Source organism: Pundamilia nyererei, unplaced genomic scaffold (genome assembly GCF_000239375.1).
Source record: "Pundamilia nyererei isolate P.nyererei 1_Seehausen unplaced genomic scaffold, PunNye1.0 scaffold00044, whole genome shotgun sequence".
In the NCBI taxonomy this organism is placed as follows: Eukaryota; Metazoa; Chordata; class Actinopteri; order Cichliformes; family Cichlidae; genus Pundamilia; species Pundamilia nyererei.
The window spans coordinates 266,831-286,171 of NW_005187445.1; the positions used below are offsets into that span (position 1 = coordinate 266,831).

Below are 19,341 nucleotides of genomic sequence, written 5' to 3' on the forward strand. Positions count from 1 at the left end.
TACTTTGCTTTGACATGAAGGTATATTTTTAAGTGACCCATAGGGCAGGTAGCTGTCTGTCAGGTTTGTGAAACAGGTTGCTGTGGGCTGGTTGTGTGGTAGCCTTCTTATAAAAGACTTTTATGTGGGCTGATTGAGGCCTTTATGTGGTCCAAAGTGTACATGAGAAGGCTATATGAAGCATAAATTATCAGTCATTAAACTCTATATGTATGGCCCTTGCTATGCTTTTCATTTCCTGGTGTGGCCTCTTCAGAGAAACTGAATTTGACACCTGTGCTTTAACTGTGATTTTTCTTTTTTTTAAAAACAAAACAAAAAAACTTGTTTTTAAAGCCCGAAAAGGGATCGTGACTATTTGCATCTTAAATGTTGTGGAAATTTGAGCCAAGTTGCCTTTCAAGACAAGTTAACACTGAAAGCTTTGTCTTATTCACTCTCCTGGGTTTTTGGAGTTTTGAAATAATAAGGGCATGAATAGACACGATACACCTGATGACAGTGTACTCACACGTTGTGGTATTGAGCTCCCATTGTACAGCGCTGCCGAGTGTGGTGACTCAGACTTCTGCAGAGTCACTCTTGGAAAGATCTGACTCTCCTCTTATTCAGGAATTTCCTGATCCCTGCTCGGCTCCCTGTGAAAATGAACTGCAGGCTACAAGAGAGACTTCCAGTCAGCCATTGCCCCACCCACCCTCACAGCTGGCCAGCTATTGGGAAGTTCCAGGTTAATAACTAAACTGAGGACATATGCTGAAAGAGTTAGCTGGGCAGGGCTGATATCTTTTTTTGGTCAGCTGTGAATGTGGAGTCAGCATTGTGAAAATTAGGCTGAGTAAGGAAGCAGAGAGATAACACAGTGCACCTCTGACATTTATTTAAGCCCGTCTGTCTTCCTCCATTTTTTTCTTTAAGTTTCTCACTAAAGTAAAAACATCAGAAAATGTAGGCCGAGATGACATATATAGATAGGAAACACAATCAAAGTGACATTTAACACATGTCTAATAATAAAATAACAATTCATTTTCACCACAAACAGTGCATGAGTCACAGCAGCGCAGTCAGATTAGAAAGATTGTAGTTTCAGTTGAAACATTTGTGGTTTTAGGACTTCCGGTCACACCTTGATTGTAGTTTTCCTAGTGGTGCGTGTTCTTTGCCTTGACGTCAGCAGAGCGGTGGTTGGGAGTGCTATTACTCACTCACTGTTTAAAATGCATTCTTGTACACCAAGTACAGCACAGTGCCTGTGTCTTAACTTCCCAAACAGGAAGTTCTAGCCAAGACTGTTGCCAAATCATCTGCGCTACACCCCTGTGGTGAAGTTTACTCAAGAAACGCATGCATCTCTGGACATGTTTAACCTAACTTTAAAGTTTGATGGTTATTGTTGTTAAAGATTTTACACTAGCAGGAGCAAAATCTCGTTATTTATCAACCGCAAAGTTTGCTAATCACAAACTGTACAGCATTGTGGTTTTATCTGTGGGGATCTCTCAGATTAAATAATGAAAATTAAACTTTAAAGAACATTTTCATTAAAACCAGTTTGTAAAAGATGGGGGAAAAAGTTTGAAGACAAAAAGAAAATTAATGTGACGTCCTTCCTCACAGTCACTGTGAAGTCTGAAGGCAGTGTCTGCAAACTGGTTTACTCCAGGCTCTCCACCACTGTAAATACAAACATAATTGATGAGCAAACACCGATATCATACAGACAACAGGAAAGAGTGGGCCGTAACAAACACGTCCACGCTTCACATCGAAAACAGGTGAGGATCACAGTCCCACAGAGCCACCTGCTGGTGAAGACAAGCAGAGCTGGTCAGTACTGCACGGCTCATGGCATAAAAACTCAGATCTGAGAAAAGTTAAATATTAAATAAAACCACGCAAGATTTCCCCTTGAAAGTACACAACCTTTTTGCTTTTTATTTTGACATATAATGTCTTAAGTACAGGAGATATCCACATGAAAAACATATTTAAGCTCTTAGAACCAGAACCAAATCAATTGTACACTCCCTCCAAGTGTCACGCTCTAAAGCCAGAACCATTTTTCTACAAGCATATTTAAGTAGAAACATCAGGGGGTGCATCATAACTGGAAAAGCAAAACTGCCCCATTTTATGCATTGTCTGTTATCTGATTCTTCCTTCCACTAAATTTTATGACTGCAGGATACGTGGCTGCTCAAAATAAGTTCGCATAAAGTTTGCATAACAACTACTGAGGAGCAAAAATGTAATGGTTTTATTTTTACAGTAAAACTGCACAGTTTGTTACTTTATTATCTGAATATTTTTGAATTTCTGTCATAGATAAATTGAACCGTATAAGAAACAAACAGAACCAGTAAAAGAAGTTAAATATTACTACAAAATACCCCCACTTTAAGTCAGTAAAATCTTTTCTTTTCTGGAGGATTAAATTACGTCTGAAAAACATGACGGGCTCTTTGAGTTAATAAAGCTATGAAATTTTTCTTAGTCTCCTCTGTTATGCAGAACCTTATAAATAGGGTCATCGTATGAAAAATTAGCGAGTCCCTCCCAACTAACCCCGCCAAAATCTTTTTTTTCTTTTAAATTGTGCAATAGCTGTAATTTATCTAATGAATCCATGCAAAGTTTTACCTTCATTTTCACTCAGAGCTGACACACACTGGGCAGTTTCTCGTTTTCAGAACATTCTCTGTAAACCCAAAAGATGGTTATGTGGGGGAAATCCCAGCAGAGCCGCAGGTTCTGAAATACTCTGAGCAGCGTATGGCACCAGTCACTTAAATCAGCTCTCTTCTCCACTTTCATGCTCAGTCTGAATTTCAGCAAGTGGCCTTGGCCATACCCATTTGCCTAAACCCGTTGAGTTGCTGTTAACGAGCAGTTGAACAGGTACAGCTAGTGAAGTGGTCGGTGAGTCCATATTTTCATTTTTTCCAGTGATTCTGAAATCATCCCCCATCCCCAACAGCAATCCAACAAGCAGGAAACCTCAGAGGACTCATAGTTCTCAGCTCACAGCGATTATTTGTCCAAAATATAAATACAATGAGACATTTCAGGACTGAAAACAAGATTAGGTGTGAATCAGGACAAATCAACAGCAACTGTGCTTTTTTTTTCTCTTTTATTTAAAAAGGAAAATAACAAATGTAAATAAAAAAATACATGTTTTTGAGCTCAGCATAAGAATAGAAAAAACGGGAAAACCTGGTGCAACGGCTGCACAGGTGCTGAGATTTAATCCCTCGCTAAAGCAGAAAAAAAACCCCAACTCAGCACACTGAAACCTGATTTAAAATATATGTACAGTATAAAAAGAAATGAGTACACCACTCTTTAATATCACCTAAATGTCAGCTCATGTGAAAGAGACAAAACCAGCTATAGTTAAAGCACCGCAAATGAAAAACTCAGTGCAACGGTAACCAATTAAAATGTGACTGAGCAGCAAATAGAGAACTGTCAGGTTAAAGGTCGTTTAATGTTCAATCGGATAAACATCCACTGGAATCTTCCTTGCTCGTCACGGTCACCTTACCCTTTCTAGACTCGGCCTAACTTTCACTTCACGAGCAGCGACACAAGAGAACAGACCACCTGTTGATTTCTCTCCAAGTGATCATTTCACACAGAAATGTAGCAGAAATCACAACACAGCTAATGTCCTTTCCCCCACATACGCACCAGAGCCCAAAAACCAAGCATTCGGATGCGACTGTGTCAGGTATGTGTCAAAGGTGTGCTTACTTCTTTTGCACAGAGTTTCTACTGTGAAGCGCCTTTTGTTTTGTAACGTAACAACTCTAACGGCATTCAAACTAATAGTAAAGTAATAATAAGAAATTTAACATTAAAAAAAAGTTCGCAGGGGTGTACTCACTTCTGTTGTATGCTGTATCTAATACAGAATTATACATTCTAAAGAAAGGTACAGCTATCGAGTCCCAAAGGTAAACGAACGCTAGCAGCTTAACTAATCTCTTCTTAGGATAAACCTTTTGATTCACAAATGCAGCATGCTAAAAGAAATAATAATCATACAAAACAATATCGCCAGCTCAGGGCCATGACAAGATACAATGGATCATCACTACAGTGTATTATTTTCATCCCTGTGCTGGTGTTTGATTTTTGGTTTGTTCAAAGTCCCTGGTTCCCCGTTCAAACTCGAGAGTTAGTAAAGGGCGACACATTGCTGAGTATTTGTATTGCTGGAGAAAAGAGATGGACGTTGGCTACTTTGCATCTCCGGTCTTTAAGCTGGCACTCCACCAACTGAACACACATTCACTTATTTTACAATGTGAATCAACTCTGTTTCGGTTATGTTAGGCATTTTATCCACTGTGAGCGATACTAGAACTAAAGCCCAATGTTTATAACCTTCTAAAAGTTCTCAAGCTGTTGAAATCACTCAGACGTTACAAATACAGAGTGAGACACGTCACTCTACCTTGTTTTTTTTGTTGTTGTTGTTTTTTCCCCCTCCTCCTGTGTCACTTTTGGGCTACCACGGAGAGAGAGAAAAAAAGAATCACATACCAGGAGAGAACCCGGTCTACATCTCACATTTGATGTCCTGTAAATGTTATATTAATATTTTTCACCGGGTAGAATTTAAAAACTACCACTCACACAAATGTACATATACACACAAACACATATATTGTATGTACTCAACCTGCAGGCTATTAGTGGAGTCACATAACAATTCAAGGCCCACCCCAACATGCTCTGGATTTCATTTTACTCTTGGGATCCATGTTGACCAACAGCAAAGGAACAAACAAACAAAACAAATAAGGTTTCTCCCACACTGGCATATTTTCAGACGGGCTGGTCATAAATCTGGTTCTATGATTTCTGATCTGTTTGTTTAACCAAAAGAAGAAAGAAAAGAAAGCAAAATCCTAACGGGCTCATGATTTACTACTAACATGGAAGAACACATTCACGTGTCGTTTGGTAAATAAGAGAAGAGACTCATGACAAAAAAAATGGGCTGATAGGTCATTCATCCTGATTCACAGACCAGCAGAGCCCTCTGAGTCTGCGTTTAAGCCAGCACACATTATTTGGGATGTGACACCTGAAAAACTGAGGCCCTGAGCATCCAAGATGACACACAGAAAGAAAGTTTGGGTCGGTCATAAGGTCGGCAGCCAGCCAACCACTCGCACGGCATTTATAAAATTAAAACCAGTGGAAGTGAATCTGCTGAAGACCAAACAATCCACCCCCTAGCAGAGTCAAAGCGGGCTGATTGGTCAGCCTTGTCCACTTTGCAACGTCAGTGGAGAGACGGGGAAGAAGGGCATCAGTGGAAATAGGCTCGATAGCAGGCGAAAGCACTGAGAGCCAGCGCTGTGCACAGGCACACTTTGGTTAGTAGTGGGGACCAAGTCCCCGGCATGGGAGAGTTTTCCTTTGGCTGCTGCTCAGATTTGTTCGGAAAGGAGGTATCATCGTGGATCTCCAAATGGCCGTCGGACTGAGCAACACCGTCACGAGCGTGCTGGAGGTCAGCAGCAGGCTGGGAGTCAGCAGCTGGCATCCTTTTTCGAACTTTTTCTGAGGAGCTGAATGAGAAACAACGAAGGTTCAGATGAGAAAATAATTCTTTTTTTTTTACTTCTTTTTTTTCCACAGAAACATGGACTTCCTTGCTAGCTGAACTTGGAAGATTAGTTTTTGAGAGAAAAGAACAAACACAAAAACAACAAACAAACAAAAACACAACAACGTACTAACTACCTTTTTTTGACCTCATAAAGTCCAATCAGTTACGTGGGGCATAAGGATTTCATTCTTTTCAAATATGAATGAAATTTCGAGTAATGAGGTCAGCATATGTACAAAGAATCACTGTGAGCAAAACATCCTTTTGATTAGTGGTACTTATTCTAAATTCATAAAATGTTTATGAAACCTTTTCAAAATTACAAATTCACAACAGAATGTGAAGAAATAATCACTGTGACCTTGTATTCACAAAGTATTGTATTGAAAAGATATAATTTTTAACTTTACGTGAAAAAGGGCCACGCTGTACCTTTCTGTAATACCACATGTGCCACAAGATGGTGCACTGAGCCTGGGTAAAATTTATTTAACCAAGATATCAAGTATCAAGACTAATCTTGATTCATGATACAGAGTTTTTGCACAGTTGGAAATGCAGTGTGAAGGATTTTGGGTATGCAACCTACACAGATGTGCTTGTGTAAAAACAACAACAACCAAAAAAAAAGAAAAAAAAGTAGGTGTACAGGGATGATGGTGTGCATAGGTCGCATGCTTATTGATTGATAAGTAGGCCTGAACAGGAAGAGTTAACATCATAGAGCGAGAAGGGCCAAATAAAACAAGTGATAAAAGGGTGGCATGAAAAGCACAAACGGAGGCTGCACTGGACAATTTTCATTGGTTTTAAAACCCTTTGTTAGAGAGTAGTCCACAGAGCAGTTGTTTGTGACACTGCCCCCTGCTGACAGTAAACAGCTACAGCTAGACAACAATCTGCAAGGTTGTACGTAGGCTGTAGGCCCTGTAAGCGTCAGCACACACCTGTGGCATCTTAACACACCCACTGGTGAAATGCTTCTCTATGATGGAGCAAGTCGATCACGAATCAACAGAGAGCTTTCTGTAGTGTCTGTTAAATACTTAAAAGCCGTGTATTTAATTTTAGGAATTCAACACCTCATATTTCAAACTGCACTCTATTTAATTATGTTTCCTGGCCTTTCTGCTCCACGGAGCTATGAGCTTTAGAATCAACACTGACACACAATCCTGTTTTCCTAACAATATTAGATAAACTCAAACAAAACGTGATCTGGATGTTTACCCCAGACTGTAGGTCTCTGTTGCTCGGATGATCTCTTCAGGGAAAAAGGACGGCTCTGCTTTGCCATTCTGAGGGTCTCTGGGAGGAGGAAGAGGAGGAGGAGGGGTGAACTCGGGAGGATCATCTTCCTCGTTGGACTGCGCTCTCCATGACTCCTTGAAGAGGGGAAAAAAAATAAAAATAGCTAAAATAATAGATTTCAAATCGATAAGATATTGCAGCATGTTTTGTTTTTGTTTATTTTTTAGAGGGGACCTTTCATCAACAGAGACTCCAGTTTACCTTCATTATATTGCACATGTTCCTTTATATTTATTATATTATATCAGTCTAATCACAGTATGCTTCTTTATTATTATTATGTTTCTTATTACCAGTTAAATGAGAACATTAAACTCAGTGCATTTATTTTTATGGTTTCTCATAACTGACAAAACAAAACCCGTTTATAAAAAACAGACACACACACCCACCCACACACACACACACACACACACACACACACACACACGACCAAGTAGTGATTTCTAACATTCACTCTTAGGATGTTTATGTGCTTTATGTCAAAGGGTTGATTCTGTTCATCTGGACGTCTTATTTAAATGGCCTCCTTGACTCCGCGCTCCTCCCAGACCAGGATGTGTACATCCTGATCATTGAAAGAGTGCCCACTGGCCTGTAGGTGGAAATAGACTGCAGAGTCCTGGCCTGACGAGGTAGCTCTTCTGTGTTGTGCCATCCACTTTGCCAGAGGTTAGTTGGATTCCCCTATGTATAAATCATGGCAATCCTCCTGGCACTTAACAGTGTACACTACATTATTCCGTTTGTGTCGGGGGACCCGATCCTTGGGCTGGGCCAATTTTTGGCGCAGTGTGTTTTGGAGTTTAAGCCATGGAGACGCAGTGTTTAGAAAAAAATGCGTCTCAACTGTTCCGATACTCCTGACACATAAGGGATCACTAAGGGTTTTTGCTTAGGCAGCAGTTGTCCTTCTCTCCTGGATCAGCTGGAGCTTTCTTTAGGCGCCTTTGCACCTTTGACAAATGTCCAGCTGGGATAACCACATTTACTCAGGGCCTTCCTGAAGTGATGTTCTTCTGCTTCTCTGGCCGCTCTGTCTGTGGGGATGGTGTTTGCTCTGTGTTGTAGCGATTGACAGAATCAACCTTTTGGGATTTACTTACCTGGATGATTGAGCATGCATCAAGACATTTGCTTTATGATGTTAAAGATGACCTATAATCCATTTTCTCACTCTATCCACTTTGTTAGAAACACCTTGCTAGGAAGGACCTCTTGTGCCTTCAGAAATGCCTTGATTCTTCATGGCATAGATTTGACAACTTTCTGGAATTATTTCTCCATACGGAGATGACAGCAACCACAGATGATTGTGTGGAAAAATCCCAGTGGATCAAAAGTTTCTGAAATATTTAGACGAACAACATTCAAAGTAATTTAAAACCACCTTTCTGCACATTCTGATTCTCAGCTTAAACCTCAGCAGGTCGCCTCGGCCATGTCTACATGTCTAAATGCATCAAATTGCTGCCATTTGATCGGCTGATTAGATATTTTTGTTAAGAAGTGGGTGAACAGATGTATCTAAAGATGTTGTCAGTGAGCGTACACACTGGTACAATGAGGGGATATACTTGTATGGTCATCTCAGTGGGAATCCGGTCTTTAAGTGATGACGTGATGAATCCTGCTTCCAGCCCCAAACTACTCTGCGTTTAATAAGGCTTTTGTGTTTTTTACATATTCTAATGCTTTGTATCTTGTTTTATTTAATCTCAACAAGCCCCTAAAAACAGTCAGTGATCGTATTGTGTGATGGATTATCTCAGTTGTTCTCCCGACTAAAGTTCAGTCCGTTTACAGCATCCTGCCATGTGATTGCATTTGTCCCGGACCTTCGGGAACCCTCACGTTAACTTTTGAGTGGAAAAAAGTTAGCGTTCATCTTCAAGCTTCACTGTTTATATTATGCTAACATAGCTGTGTCGCTAGTGATCACATAGCACATCAAACCATCAAGCCAAACTTCAGTAACCCTACAAACGTCACTGCTGTTTACTTTCCTGTCTTCAATTGTTTCATAAATCTCTCAGTCAGAACATGGTATATTATATTTAGATGCAAACTAGCGAGCTAACTTCCTGATAACTTAGAACTCCATTAAATTTCATAAATTCAGTTTTCATGGATGCCTGGAAGTTAAACTTAATTGTTACACCTGGTAGAGCAACAACGCTGATCATTTTAATAAAGATGAACGGATTTAGACAGTTTTTAACTCTCAGTGATGCCGCAGTGATCGCTGGACTTAGGGACCTGCAGCAGAGTTTGGGCTCTGGCACGGCTAATGACGTCAGACTTAAAGACTGGATAGCTCCACCGCGATACGCTTTACCAGTGACAGCTAATCAAATGAAAGATGGATTAAGGGGAGCAAGAAACTAAAACAGTTTGTTTCAGAGAGCAGATAAACTGAAGCTTTGGACTAAGGTCCAGTAGAACATTAAAAAACAACAACAACAATAAAACAATAACTTAAATTCTGAAGCAGGTAAAGTAACTCTCATAGCCCTCCAAACATAAAAATATAAAAGGTGGATATTGGTATAGCATTTAATGAAAAACAGACAAACCAAGTAAAATTTGTGCATTAAGAGCACAGAGCAGAAACGAGAGGAGGGACTTGCCTGCACGGAAGTATCTCCCTTGATGTACTTGGCACCTTCAATTATAGCCAGGTAGGAGAACCGAAGCTGATCTGCAGTCTGAATCAAGCCCGTTCGATAGCGTCGCATCTCCAGCAGCACATCGCGAATACGAACTGAAGACGGGTCTTTACGTAGGGACATCTACACACAGCAGCAAAAACATTCAATACAGACGTTTCTGACGTCCTCTGTAAGGTGTGCAAGAGCGTACTGACTTCTGTCACACTAGCAAGAAAAAAAATAAATAAACAAAACTGTATGTGCTTCTACTTGAGAACAATGAGTGAGTTACCAGAGGTTTCAGCCACTAAACTGTAAAGACAACTTAAGCCAATAGATTTAGGCACACGAATAAATAAGAGCAGCTATCACCAACAAAATATACTTCAAAATAACAAAAAACTGTAAAATTAAAAGACTAATCACTTGAAAACAATAGAAAAACTATAAATAGAAGCAAAATGCTCCTAATTTCAAGACCAGGACCTAGACTGAAAGGCAGGTAAACACAGGAATTTTTAAAATATGTTTATAAATACTAATACTGGAGCACACCTAATAAGATTCAGCAGGCTGTTCTAGCAGCTTGAAATACTTAACCTGAGGGTGGCCTTTGAAAAATAAAGAAGAAAAAAAGAAAAAGAAATCACCTCTTCAACCAACTAAAAGCCAATGTAACGACCTCAGTGCAGGTGTTCTATATTTTATTTATTTATTTTTGTTTTTTTTTAAATACAGCTGCATTCAGTAACTGATTTTTTTTTCTTTCTTTTCAAAGATTCCTCTGAGCAGAGTTTCAGTACAACCAGCCAGGTAGAAATAAACGCGTGGGTGGTTTTTTCAGCATCTCCCTGGAATAAAAAGCTTCTAACCTTTATAAAACTTCTTAAATGATTAAAAAAAAAATTAAACTGGGCTGCTGATGTGGTTCTAAAAGTGAGGTCTGCAGTAAGGTCTGTACGAATTTGGACAATGACACTTTTTTCTGCACAACAGTGGATTTCAGTCAATATATTACGGTACTGAAGTTCAAACTTTCAGCTTTAATTCAACATTAATGCAATACTCTACAATACAAATGTCAGTCTCCTAGGAGATTAAATTTGTTATTATCATAACTTCCTAAGAACAGAGTTTGTACACACCAACAAGAGGCAGGTGTCCACGAGGCAAAAGGTCCCAGAGCGCCCAATTCCAGCACTGCAGTGCACCACCACTGGTCCCTGGTCTGAATTCAGACAACCCGACTCTCGCACCTTGAACAGGAAGTTGAGGAAAGATGCAGGAGACTCCGGCACCCCAAAGTCGGGCCAGGTCGTGTAGTGAAAATGCAGAATCTCACGAGTCTCTTGAGTCTGCAGAGAAAGATTGGAGAGAAAACATGTAGGAGAAAGGAAAAACTCAAAACAAAGTGCTGATTCCAAACTAAACCTGGATGTAGGGTAGAATACCATGTGGTGCAAATTCCTCTTTTATAAATTATCACAAGCATGACGTTCACGTTTTTTTTTTTTTTTTAAATCTGTGAATAAACAGACACTCCTTTTAATCATTAGCTTGTTGGCACCACAAGTTAGTAGATGTGACAATTAAGCCAGCATCAAAGATGAAGTGCTGTTTCACCAAGTGTGAAATAGAGACTCGCTGGAGAGCCAAAAAGGAAGTGTATGTCATTTGTTGCTGTCAGTTCTTGAGTCTTACACAGAACAGTAACCAGTGGAGGAAAAATAAAAACAGAGGCTACACAGTAAAAGACCCTCGCAGAGAAAGCGCCTACAATTGCCTAAAAACAACAACAAAAAAAAAAAAAAAAACTAGTACAGTAAATCTAATGATCAAATCCACTACAGGGGGTATGTAAAGACAAGCCCTGTGAATTTGCCGTTTTTTTGTTAACTCTGGCCTGATTCTTCATTTCCACTTCACCATCAGGCTTGACTTCTTCTTTTTTTTTTCCCACTAATGATCTTGAGTATGAAAATTGTTCCTTTAAATTAAAATCTATATTTACAAAGTTTTCACTTTTTTAAAGTTTTCTCATTTTCACTTCATCCCTTTTCTTTACACCGGTGTGTTTTTACCCAACCCTACAGTTTTACAACCAAACTCAGCAGGAAGACAACTTACACACAGATTTTCCAACTCCAGCTGACGGACGGTGTAATAAGATTTGACGTCTTCAGAGACGAGGGTGAGCTTGAAATTGGTGTCTTCGAAGATGGCATCTCTCTCCTCTCTCTCTGGCCAGTACTGGGCACACTTAATCTAAAATGACATGAAGGTACACATTACACGCTGGGTAACGGACAGCAGTGAGGTTCAAAGGTAAACAAGGTATGACGATACTAAAACATTGTGAGGACTCAAACAGCTGCTTACAGAGCCTTTCTCTATGACCCGGTTCAGCATCACTACACCACGGGTCCTCTGCTCCCACACCATTTCCCAGAAATGGCCACATGTACTTGGTAGGGGTCCCTAAAAAGGAAGTACAGCACATTTGTTATATAAAAGGCAGGAAATAATATTTTTAGTGTAACAGAACACAGTAAAACAGTATCTATTTAAAGAGCTTTCCAAGGCATCTGATTATTATTATTTATTCATTTATTTTTAAGACATTTGGTCTTCAGCATAAACACTCTTGCCCTGAAATTTCCTACAGAGGGAGACTGCAGTATGTTTACCCTTTGCGTAACTTCTTTGGATCAAAAACTGATCTAATCTACATTATAAACTCCTAAAAATAGCCTGGAAATATAGACGCAATTTTGAGTGCTGTTTGTAAATACATAACATTGTATAAGCTCTGTGTATTGCAAACAAACTGTCTTGTAATACACTTTTGTTGTAATTGCATGGCTGGGAGAAGAAACATGATCACTCCTGTCTAATACACTTCTTTGAATGTTGCCAAATCAGCTTTGACCCAAAGCCACCGAAGCTACCCTCCATTATCAGCTCAAAGATGCCAGCTGCAGATCAGTTCAGTCCCAGTTCCTGCTCAGTTCCTTCTGCCTTGTCACCAGTTCATTGTCTGTCCGGCATTAGTACCAGCAGGGATCATCCCCAAGCTTTGCCCTGTGCTTTGACTTGGACACTTTGGGTCTTTACATTTGCCCATTTCCAATGTGTGCACTATGAAATGTGGAGCATTTACCAGCTTAATATATTGGTATTGTTAGTAAATAACTGACAATATTTGCTTCACAAAGTGCTTTAAAAGTTTTGCTTTCTCAGTGCGAGAAGGAATAAAGACATTTTAAATGCTTTTGGCAACTGATTTAACTTTATGTGGGGTTTTTTTTTTTTTTAATCAATCTTCAATGAGCTTTGTTTCTCTCTCTATGGTTACGACCTGTGGGTAGTAGATCAAAAAGGCAGAAAGTCAAAGCTCTAAAGGATGTCTGGGCTCAGCCTCAGAGACAGTATAAAGAGAGTGGCTATGGAGGAGGGGCTCAGGGTAGAGCCAGTGCTCCTCAGGCAACTGACCAGGAGTTCTCCTGGCACCTCATAGGTGAGTTGTTCCAGGCAGGTCCTCCAGGGTGAAGAAGCCCCAGCAAACCCAGGACACCTTTTAAAGATTGTATCCCTTGGTTGGCAATACCTCAGTTTTTGCCCAGAAGAGCGTCTGCTGACATTGCTGCCTCTTTGACTTGGAGCCACATAAACAGCAGAACAACACAATGGTATATTCATGTCCACTTGGCTGAACCCAACAGCAGCAGGATAAAAAACAAAAACCTGAGGCACAGGACAAGTTGAATGAAGACCAAAGCAGCACTTGTGCCTGCAATTGTGACTTCATCTCAGCAAGTATAACGAGCCCTAATATCAAAGTGTTTTCCCAGCGTCACTCTAACCAGAAGGTCGACTCATTGATGCTGAGGATGACTTAAAAGTGATAAAACATGATAAACCTCGACTGAGGTTAGAATGAGGGTGGAATGAAAAGAAACCCCTTCATCGTTTAAAAGCACAACAAACAAAAGGATTCTAAATTTATCATAAAAGCCAAATAAAAACCTCAAGAAAACGGTGTCAGCAGAAACTAAGAATTATGACCTTCATAAAGGGAGGACTTCATGCTGAGTTATTGCATTAGAGTGGCCTCGTCTTTAGCTCTGTGTGGCTAACAAACTAATAACTCATATTCATTTTAAAAATGCTGCAGACAAGGACCTAAAATAAGGTGTAACTATAAAATACAAGATATTATGGTCATTAGGCCAACCAGGAAACTATATTATCTTATACAATCAGAAAATACTGAGTTAAAGGTTTGGATTTTTCTGTCATTGTCTCTCTGAATTAGAGGAAATAATGAATTTTCAGTGCTGAATCTTTTCTACACTTACCTGAGTAAGGATATAGTTCCTCCGTGCCTCTTCTACTGTTATTAGGCTGGCATTAATGTAGTCATTTGTACCTAACTGCAGACGTATTCTGCTGTGATCAACTGAGAAGAGAAAAAACAAAAAAGAAATATGAAAATATGCATATGAACTTTTTTTTTTTTTTAAATGCCACAACCCACCAGGGACTAAAAATGCAGCTCTCAAACCAAAACAGCTGTAGGGAACACTTAACAAGCATCTTCATACAAACTAAAGATGTTTACTATTGTGAGATTAGCTATTTACGATTTCCAGTGAAATAACCTTTTAGGTAAAAGGTTAGCAGTATAAAAAACTTTCAGGTTCCTCATTTTCATATCTGGTAAAGGGGAATAAGAAAACCCTTGTTGGTATTTACGGTAACTATTTGCAACTTGGTCTGAGAAAAAAAATTTGCATGGCTTATTGAGTGAGAAAAAGAGGAAACTCTGGTGTTCAGCTGTTAGTTCAGGATGTTTGTAGAAAGTTCATCGCAACCTGACTATCTGCTGAAGCTGACATGAGGCTTTCAGTTGTTGCAAAGTCTCCAGCAGTAAAAAGATTTTGAGAAGAGGTCAGCGTGACCTGTGAAAAGATAATCACGAGAGGAAGTGCACTAGACCCATTTTAAATGCCAAACTGTTATAGAAAATTAAAACAAACAAGCAAGAAAACAAAACAAACAAACAAAGACATTGATGATCAAAAAAATACATATTGGAAAAAAATTGGTATCTTTGTGTTCTTTGAGTCAGCAGCAAGAGGGAAACTTCCAGAGCTGAAAACAAAGAAGTGGCAAAAACTGCAGATCCTCTAGAGACCACCTGAGGTTGACTCTAAAAGCAAATAATTCCCACAAGACTCCCCTGTTAAAACACCCAAATTTACAGCATTAAAATATATATTTACAACTTGGTGTAGAAAAAAAAAAAAAAAGAGGAAACTCATTCACTTAGATAAGTGAATTATTGAGTTAGCTTAGTCATTGCGTCGATTGACAAGTGTACTTACATGTAGCTGATGTACGCCTCCACTAACTGCAGTCACTGAGCTTTTTTAAATGGAGATCATTTGACTAATAACTAATGTATGATACAAACTAGTCACAAAGTTTGTGCTCCTTTTTGGTGAGTGTTTACTGCAACTGTATTAATTAACAGTTCATAACAGCACAATATCCAGCACACAGCTTGTAACAGTACCAATATTTTGGTCAAAGACACCAGTAAGTCCCAATGTGGGCAACACTGCTAATGAAATCAAGCTCACAAAAAACAGTGGCTCCTTTAAGATTTTTAAGATATATCCTCAATTCAGGAAAAAAAAAAATTTCTGTTAATATTTATGAATGAATTGTGCATCAGTATATACACTCACTTTTTATGTAAAATACAAACAAATAGGAGCTGTGTGATTATGGATAACCATATATTAATAAGATAAGCATTTCCTCTATTTCCTCTCTTTTTTGTTTCTGTGTTTGCTTTTTATTTCACCATTTATTTCAACGCTTAAAAAATAAATGATACTAAAAGCATTGCTGGGAAAAAAAAACAACTTAATTTCCCCTTTCCCTGATCTTACCCTGTGTAGCTGTTTTTGAGACACTCAGTAATAAATTAGCTGGAAACACTACGCCAGTCAGAGTGATGCAAGGCTGTTTCTATTGCGCAACACTACCTTCACTTAACTTCAAACTGATATTACAGTTCTTGTACCTACTGAAACTCCAGCCAGCTTAGGTGTTTATATAATGCTGCATAATGCTGTGACTTCACCACAGATGTTTAAACATAAATAGGAGATTATAGACCCTTCAACACTGCGGGTAGAGTACCAAGCAAAGAGACCCACAGTGGCATTCACTTAACCTTCAAGTATTCAAATGAGGTCGCATTATCACCCCAGCTGTATATTTATATGTGCCTTTGTGATATTTTGAATCAGAAAAAGGTTCCTACCATGACATGACATTTGCCAGTCCACAACTTTTCATAGTTTCTTACACGAATAACCCCTTTGGTGTGGCAAAGATAGTAGAAAGCTGTGTGAAAATGTGAGCATGTTGTTTTTTAAAACATAACAGTGTTTGATTTTATTGTAATTTTCCACTTCTACTTACTCACTTTAATGTTTTGCAATGAACCACAGTTCACAGAGGCAGAGCAAGATTCAGAGATATCCTGAAGCACATGTGGTTTGATAACTGAGCAACCAGAGCTGGCAGGCAGGACACAAACAAATCTGCTACTTTCAGGGGCATTTAGACAACGTTTCTACTGCAGTTACCCAAATACTGTATCCCTATGACCAACCTCTGTCTGCATGGTGCTAGCTTTAAGAGGCAGGTGAAGTTTTAGGTAATGTATCCCTTTTACAGCAGGTTTGGTATAAATACCTGGCATAACTGTGATGCTTAAAATCACTGAAAACCCTAGTTAATTACATGAAAACATTTTCAAATATCTGCCCTAGATAAATGAAACCAGTATATGAGTATATAATGAGGTCCTAAATGTAATTTTAGTGGCTACAACACCTTGAGAGTTGTGGGAATATTTAAGTATTTCAGACTCTGCAGTCCAGCACACTGAGGCAAGCAAAGACAAACTTACACGGGCTAACGTCTCTGTATCGATTCCGAGTCTTGTTTTCAGGTGATTTGGCAACCTTACAAGGGAATTCACTCGACTGCTGCCGAATCTCCTGTAACAGAATAAAAGGAGGAAAACAAGCATTAAAGCAGAGTTTTGGTGCTTTCGCAGGGTTTTTTTCCCTGTTTTGTTTTGTTTAAAAAAAACAAAAGAAACATCCACTCCACATTAAAAAGCTCTGAGTGTGACTGCTGTATTCTTTAAGACAAACAAACAAATAATGATGACATTCGCTGATGACCCTTTTACAATTTCCTCTAGCTATTTCAATAATAATCAGGATTATATTTGCCTCAATACGAACACTGTCAAAAGCTTGTATTTAGACTACCCTTTCTTAGGCTGGCTAATGAAATTTTAATTTAAATGTCAATTCTCATTTCCAACTATTATGAAAACAAGAAACAACATTCATTTTCATTGTTTTTATTGTTTTATGATATATATGTTCCAAGCCCACCTCTTCTGCTTTCACCTCTTCCTAAAATGTTTAAACACGCTGTTTAGTTCAGCTGCAGGCAGTATAACTGCAAGAGAGCTAAAGAGTGAGAGAAAAAGTTTCAAGGCATAGGTAGGGGAACCTGTGGAAGGATTTTTAATGGTTGACTGCAGCCGTTTCCAACTTTAGATCACTTAGGGCCTGTCACCCTATCTGCTTTTGGCAATGCTGAACAGTTTGCTGTCAGCTTCAGCTCTCTGTGGATCACCTTAGGCTGCGTTAACAGTTTCCCAAGAAGGCCAAACTCTATTACAGCCTTTCGCCCATCTGGACCCACAAACATCCCGTTATGGAAGCTATGGGCTTGTAGGGACCATCACCTGGTCTGGCTTTATAATCCAAAGCCCTGCCTACTGGATTTTTTTTCCTATTTTATTTGAATTATGTAACAGTTAAAGAAGATTCCATGTGAAAAAACAACAACAACACGGTTTTAACTTCAGCCACTGCATAATGTTTGTAAATAATAGAGAGATGATTGAGATTTGACTCACTGACCAATCATAGTCCATAACCTCACGTTCCACTGTTTCAGTTTATTCAATTTTCTTCAGCAGGGATGAATAACAAGACACGAGGGAGAAAACCAAAGTCCACAACAGGTCTGATTGTTTGATCACGACTGGATTATGAATAACAATTAAGCTCCATTAAGAGCATTTCCTGGCTCAAAACGAGCCTTTGGGGTGATTACATGAAGTTCGAGTAGCAGGTCAAATTTTCTTATACGCAGAAAGAAAGAAAAAAAACAGTACACTTCATATCATAAATGAGGAAGTGAATGCCTTCAACATGTTTGGCAGACAATGTACAGGCAATGTACAGAAAATATTTAATATGTTGGTAAATGTTTTGAACAGTACTTTTGCTAGTTCACAAAAAAATTCCAAAGGGGTACTTCTAATTTTAAGTTTTAGGATATGGTCTTAAAGAATTAAAATAGAAGCTGTATGTTACATATAACAGACTAATGAATCCTTTATGTCATAGTATATTGGGAGAGGGGGATTCCTGGCTCAAAGCAGGTTTCAGTTGGGTTTTTTTTTTTTTGGTTATTTGTTTTGTCAGTAATGTATTTTTTCTAAATTAACCCCACTGAAAACCCTTAACAATGCATTTAAATTTGAGTAAATCAAACCCCATTCAACAAAAATTACTAAATTTTATTTTATGAAAGGCTAAAACTTCTTTAGAACGTGGCTTCTTTAGAAAGTTTTTACATAAAGGAAAGTTTCTACCATTATTGTGATGCATTTCCATTTGAATTGTTACCTATGGCATTTTACATCTTATGTGTGTCATGGTATGGGAGTGATAAAACCGCGATACGATATTTTGGAGGTTTGTATCGTGATTTCACTCGGTTTCAGGTGTTATACCCCTATGTAATGTATTATAAACATTTATAATAACTATATTTAAGCCTCCGATTAACAGCGGAATGGAAATAGTGGACGAAACTGAGAATAAATCATTAAAAATAAGTTAGTACGTCCAAAAAAGTATGACGTCAGTCAGCGTTGAGCTGCTGCCTTTATACCCGAGCAGACGTATCAATCATCGGATAACTCCGAGCAGGAAGAACAGGCACTGAACTAAACACCAACACACTCATATAGCCAGAGAAACTATAGCTACCACCTCACTGTACGTAAGCTACACATTGGCCTAACCAGCTTCAGCTACGGTCTGATTATTTCCACCTTAATTTGCCAAGAGCTCTTACCTGATAAATGGCGTTCCAGCTGCCGTTTTCATCGATTTCCCGAAATTCAGCTTCCATCGCTGACAGTCCAGCTGCCACTCACTCTCTCGTTGTTTAGCCTCCCGATACGAACAACCAAAAGTCCCCGAAGATTAAACAAATTTCAGTCAAACTATTTCGCGCAGTAGCTGCCAACTGGTCTGCCGCTGTTTTGTAATTCTCAGTGCGGCGGCATAGATTACCGTCTCGGCCTGCTCTTAGCGGAAACACGCCGCTAACTCCTCCTCCTGCTGTAGCTGCCGTCCTTGGGTGACCAAAAAAAAGAGAGCAGAATATATTTTTTTAAGAAATAAAATTCCTCCTGCGTTTCTCTGTGTGTCACTTTGGGTTTATAAGCCCCCGTCAAATCCGGATTTCACACTTTGTTTGCTTGAGACGGCTATTTTACTATTCCTACAGCGGCAGTTGAGACCGACCAGCGGGCATGCGCGGAAGGCATCTTGTTTCTGGAGC

At 39.1% G+C, this 19,341-nt stretch overlaps 1 protein-coding gene across 1 annotated transcript; it reads right to left on the reverse strand.

Moving 5' to 3' along the window:
• Positions 1 to 3,132: 3,132 nt before the first annotated feature.
• ptpn1 (protein tyrosine phosphatase non-receptor type 1) lies at positions 3,133 to 19,339 on the reverse strand. Its single transcript, XM_005731588.2, has 9 exons — positions 18,850 to 19,339; positions 16,586 to 16,676; positions 13,953 to 14,053; positions 11,974 to 12,072; positions 11,722 to 11,859; positions 10,740 to 10,949; positions 9,574 to 9,735; positions 6,863 to 7,017; positions 3,133 to 5,591 (listed from the first exon to the last, which is right to left on the reverse strand). Exons 1-9 carry the CDS (start codon positions 18,904 to 18,906, stop codon positions 5,330 to 5,332), a joined length of 1,275 nt encoding a protein of 424 aa, XP_005731645.1. The 5' UTR covers positions 18,907 to 19,339; the 3' UTR covers positions 3,133 to 5,329.
• Between the last annotated feature and the right edge of the window lie 2 nt (positions 19,340 to 19,341).

Excerpts from the sequence above, each read along its gene's own strand:
- ptpn1 (XM_005731588.2), bottom strand. The coding sequence starts at position 18,906 with ATGGAAGCTGAATTTCGGGAAATCGATGAAAACGGCAGCTGGAACGCC. Across the intron at positions 16,677-18,849 it reads GCTGGAACGCCATTTATCAG|GAGATTCGGCAGCAGTCGAG; the intron begins GTAAGAGCTCTT and ends ATTCTGTTACAG. Across the intron at positions 9,736-10,739 it reads TGGACACCTGCCTCTTGTTG|ATGTCCCTACGTAAAGACCC; the intron begins GTGTGTACAAAC and ends TGCTGTGTGTAG.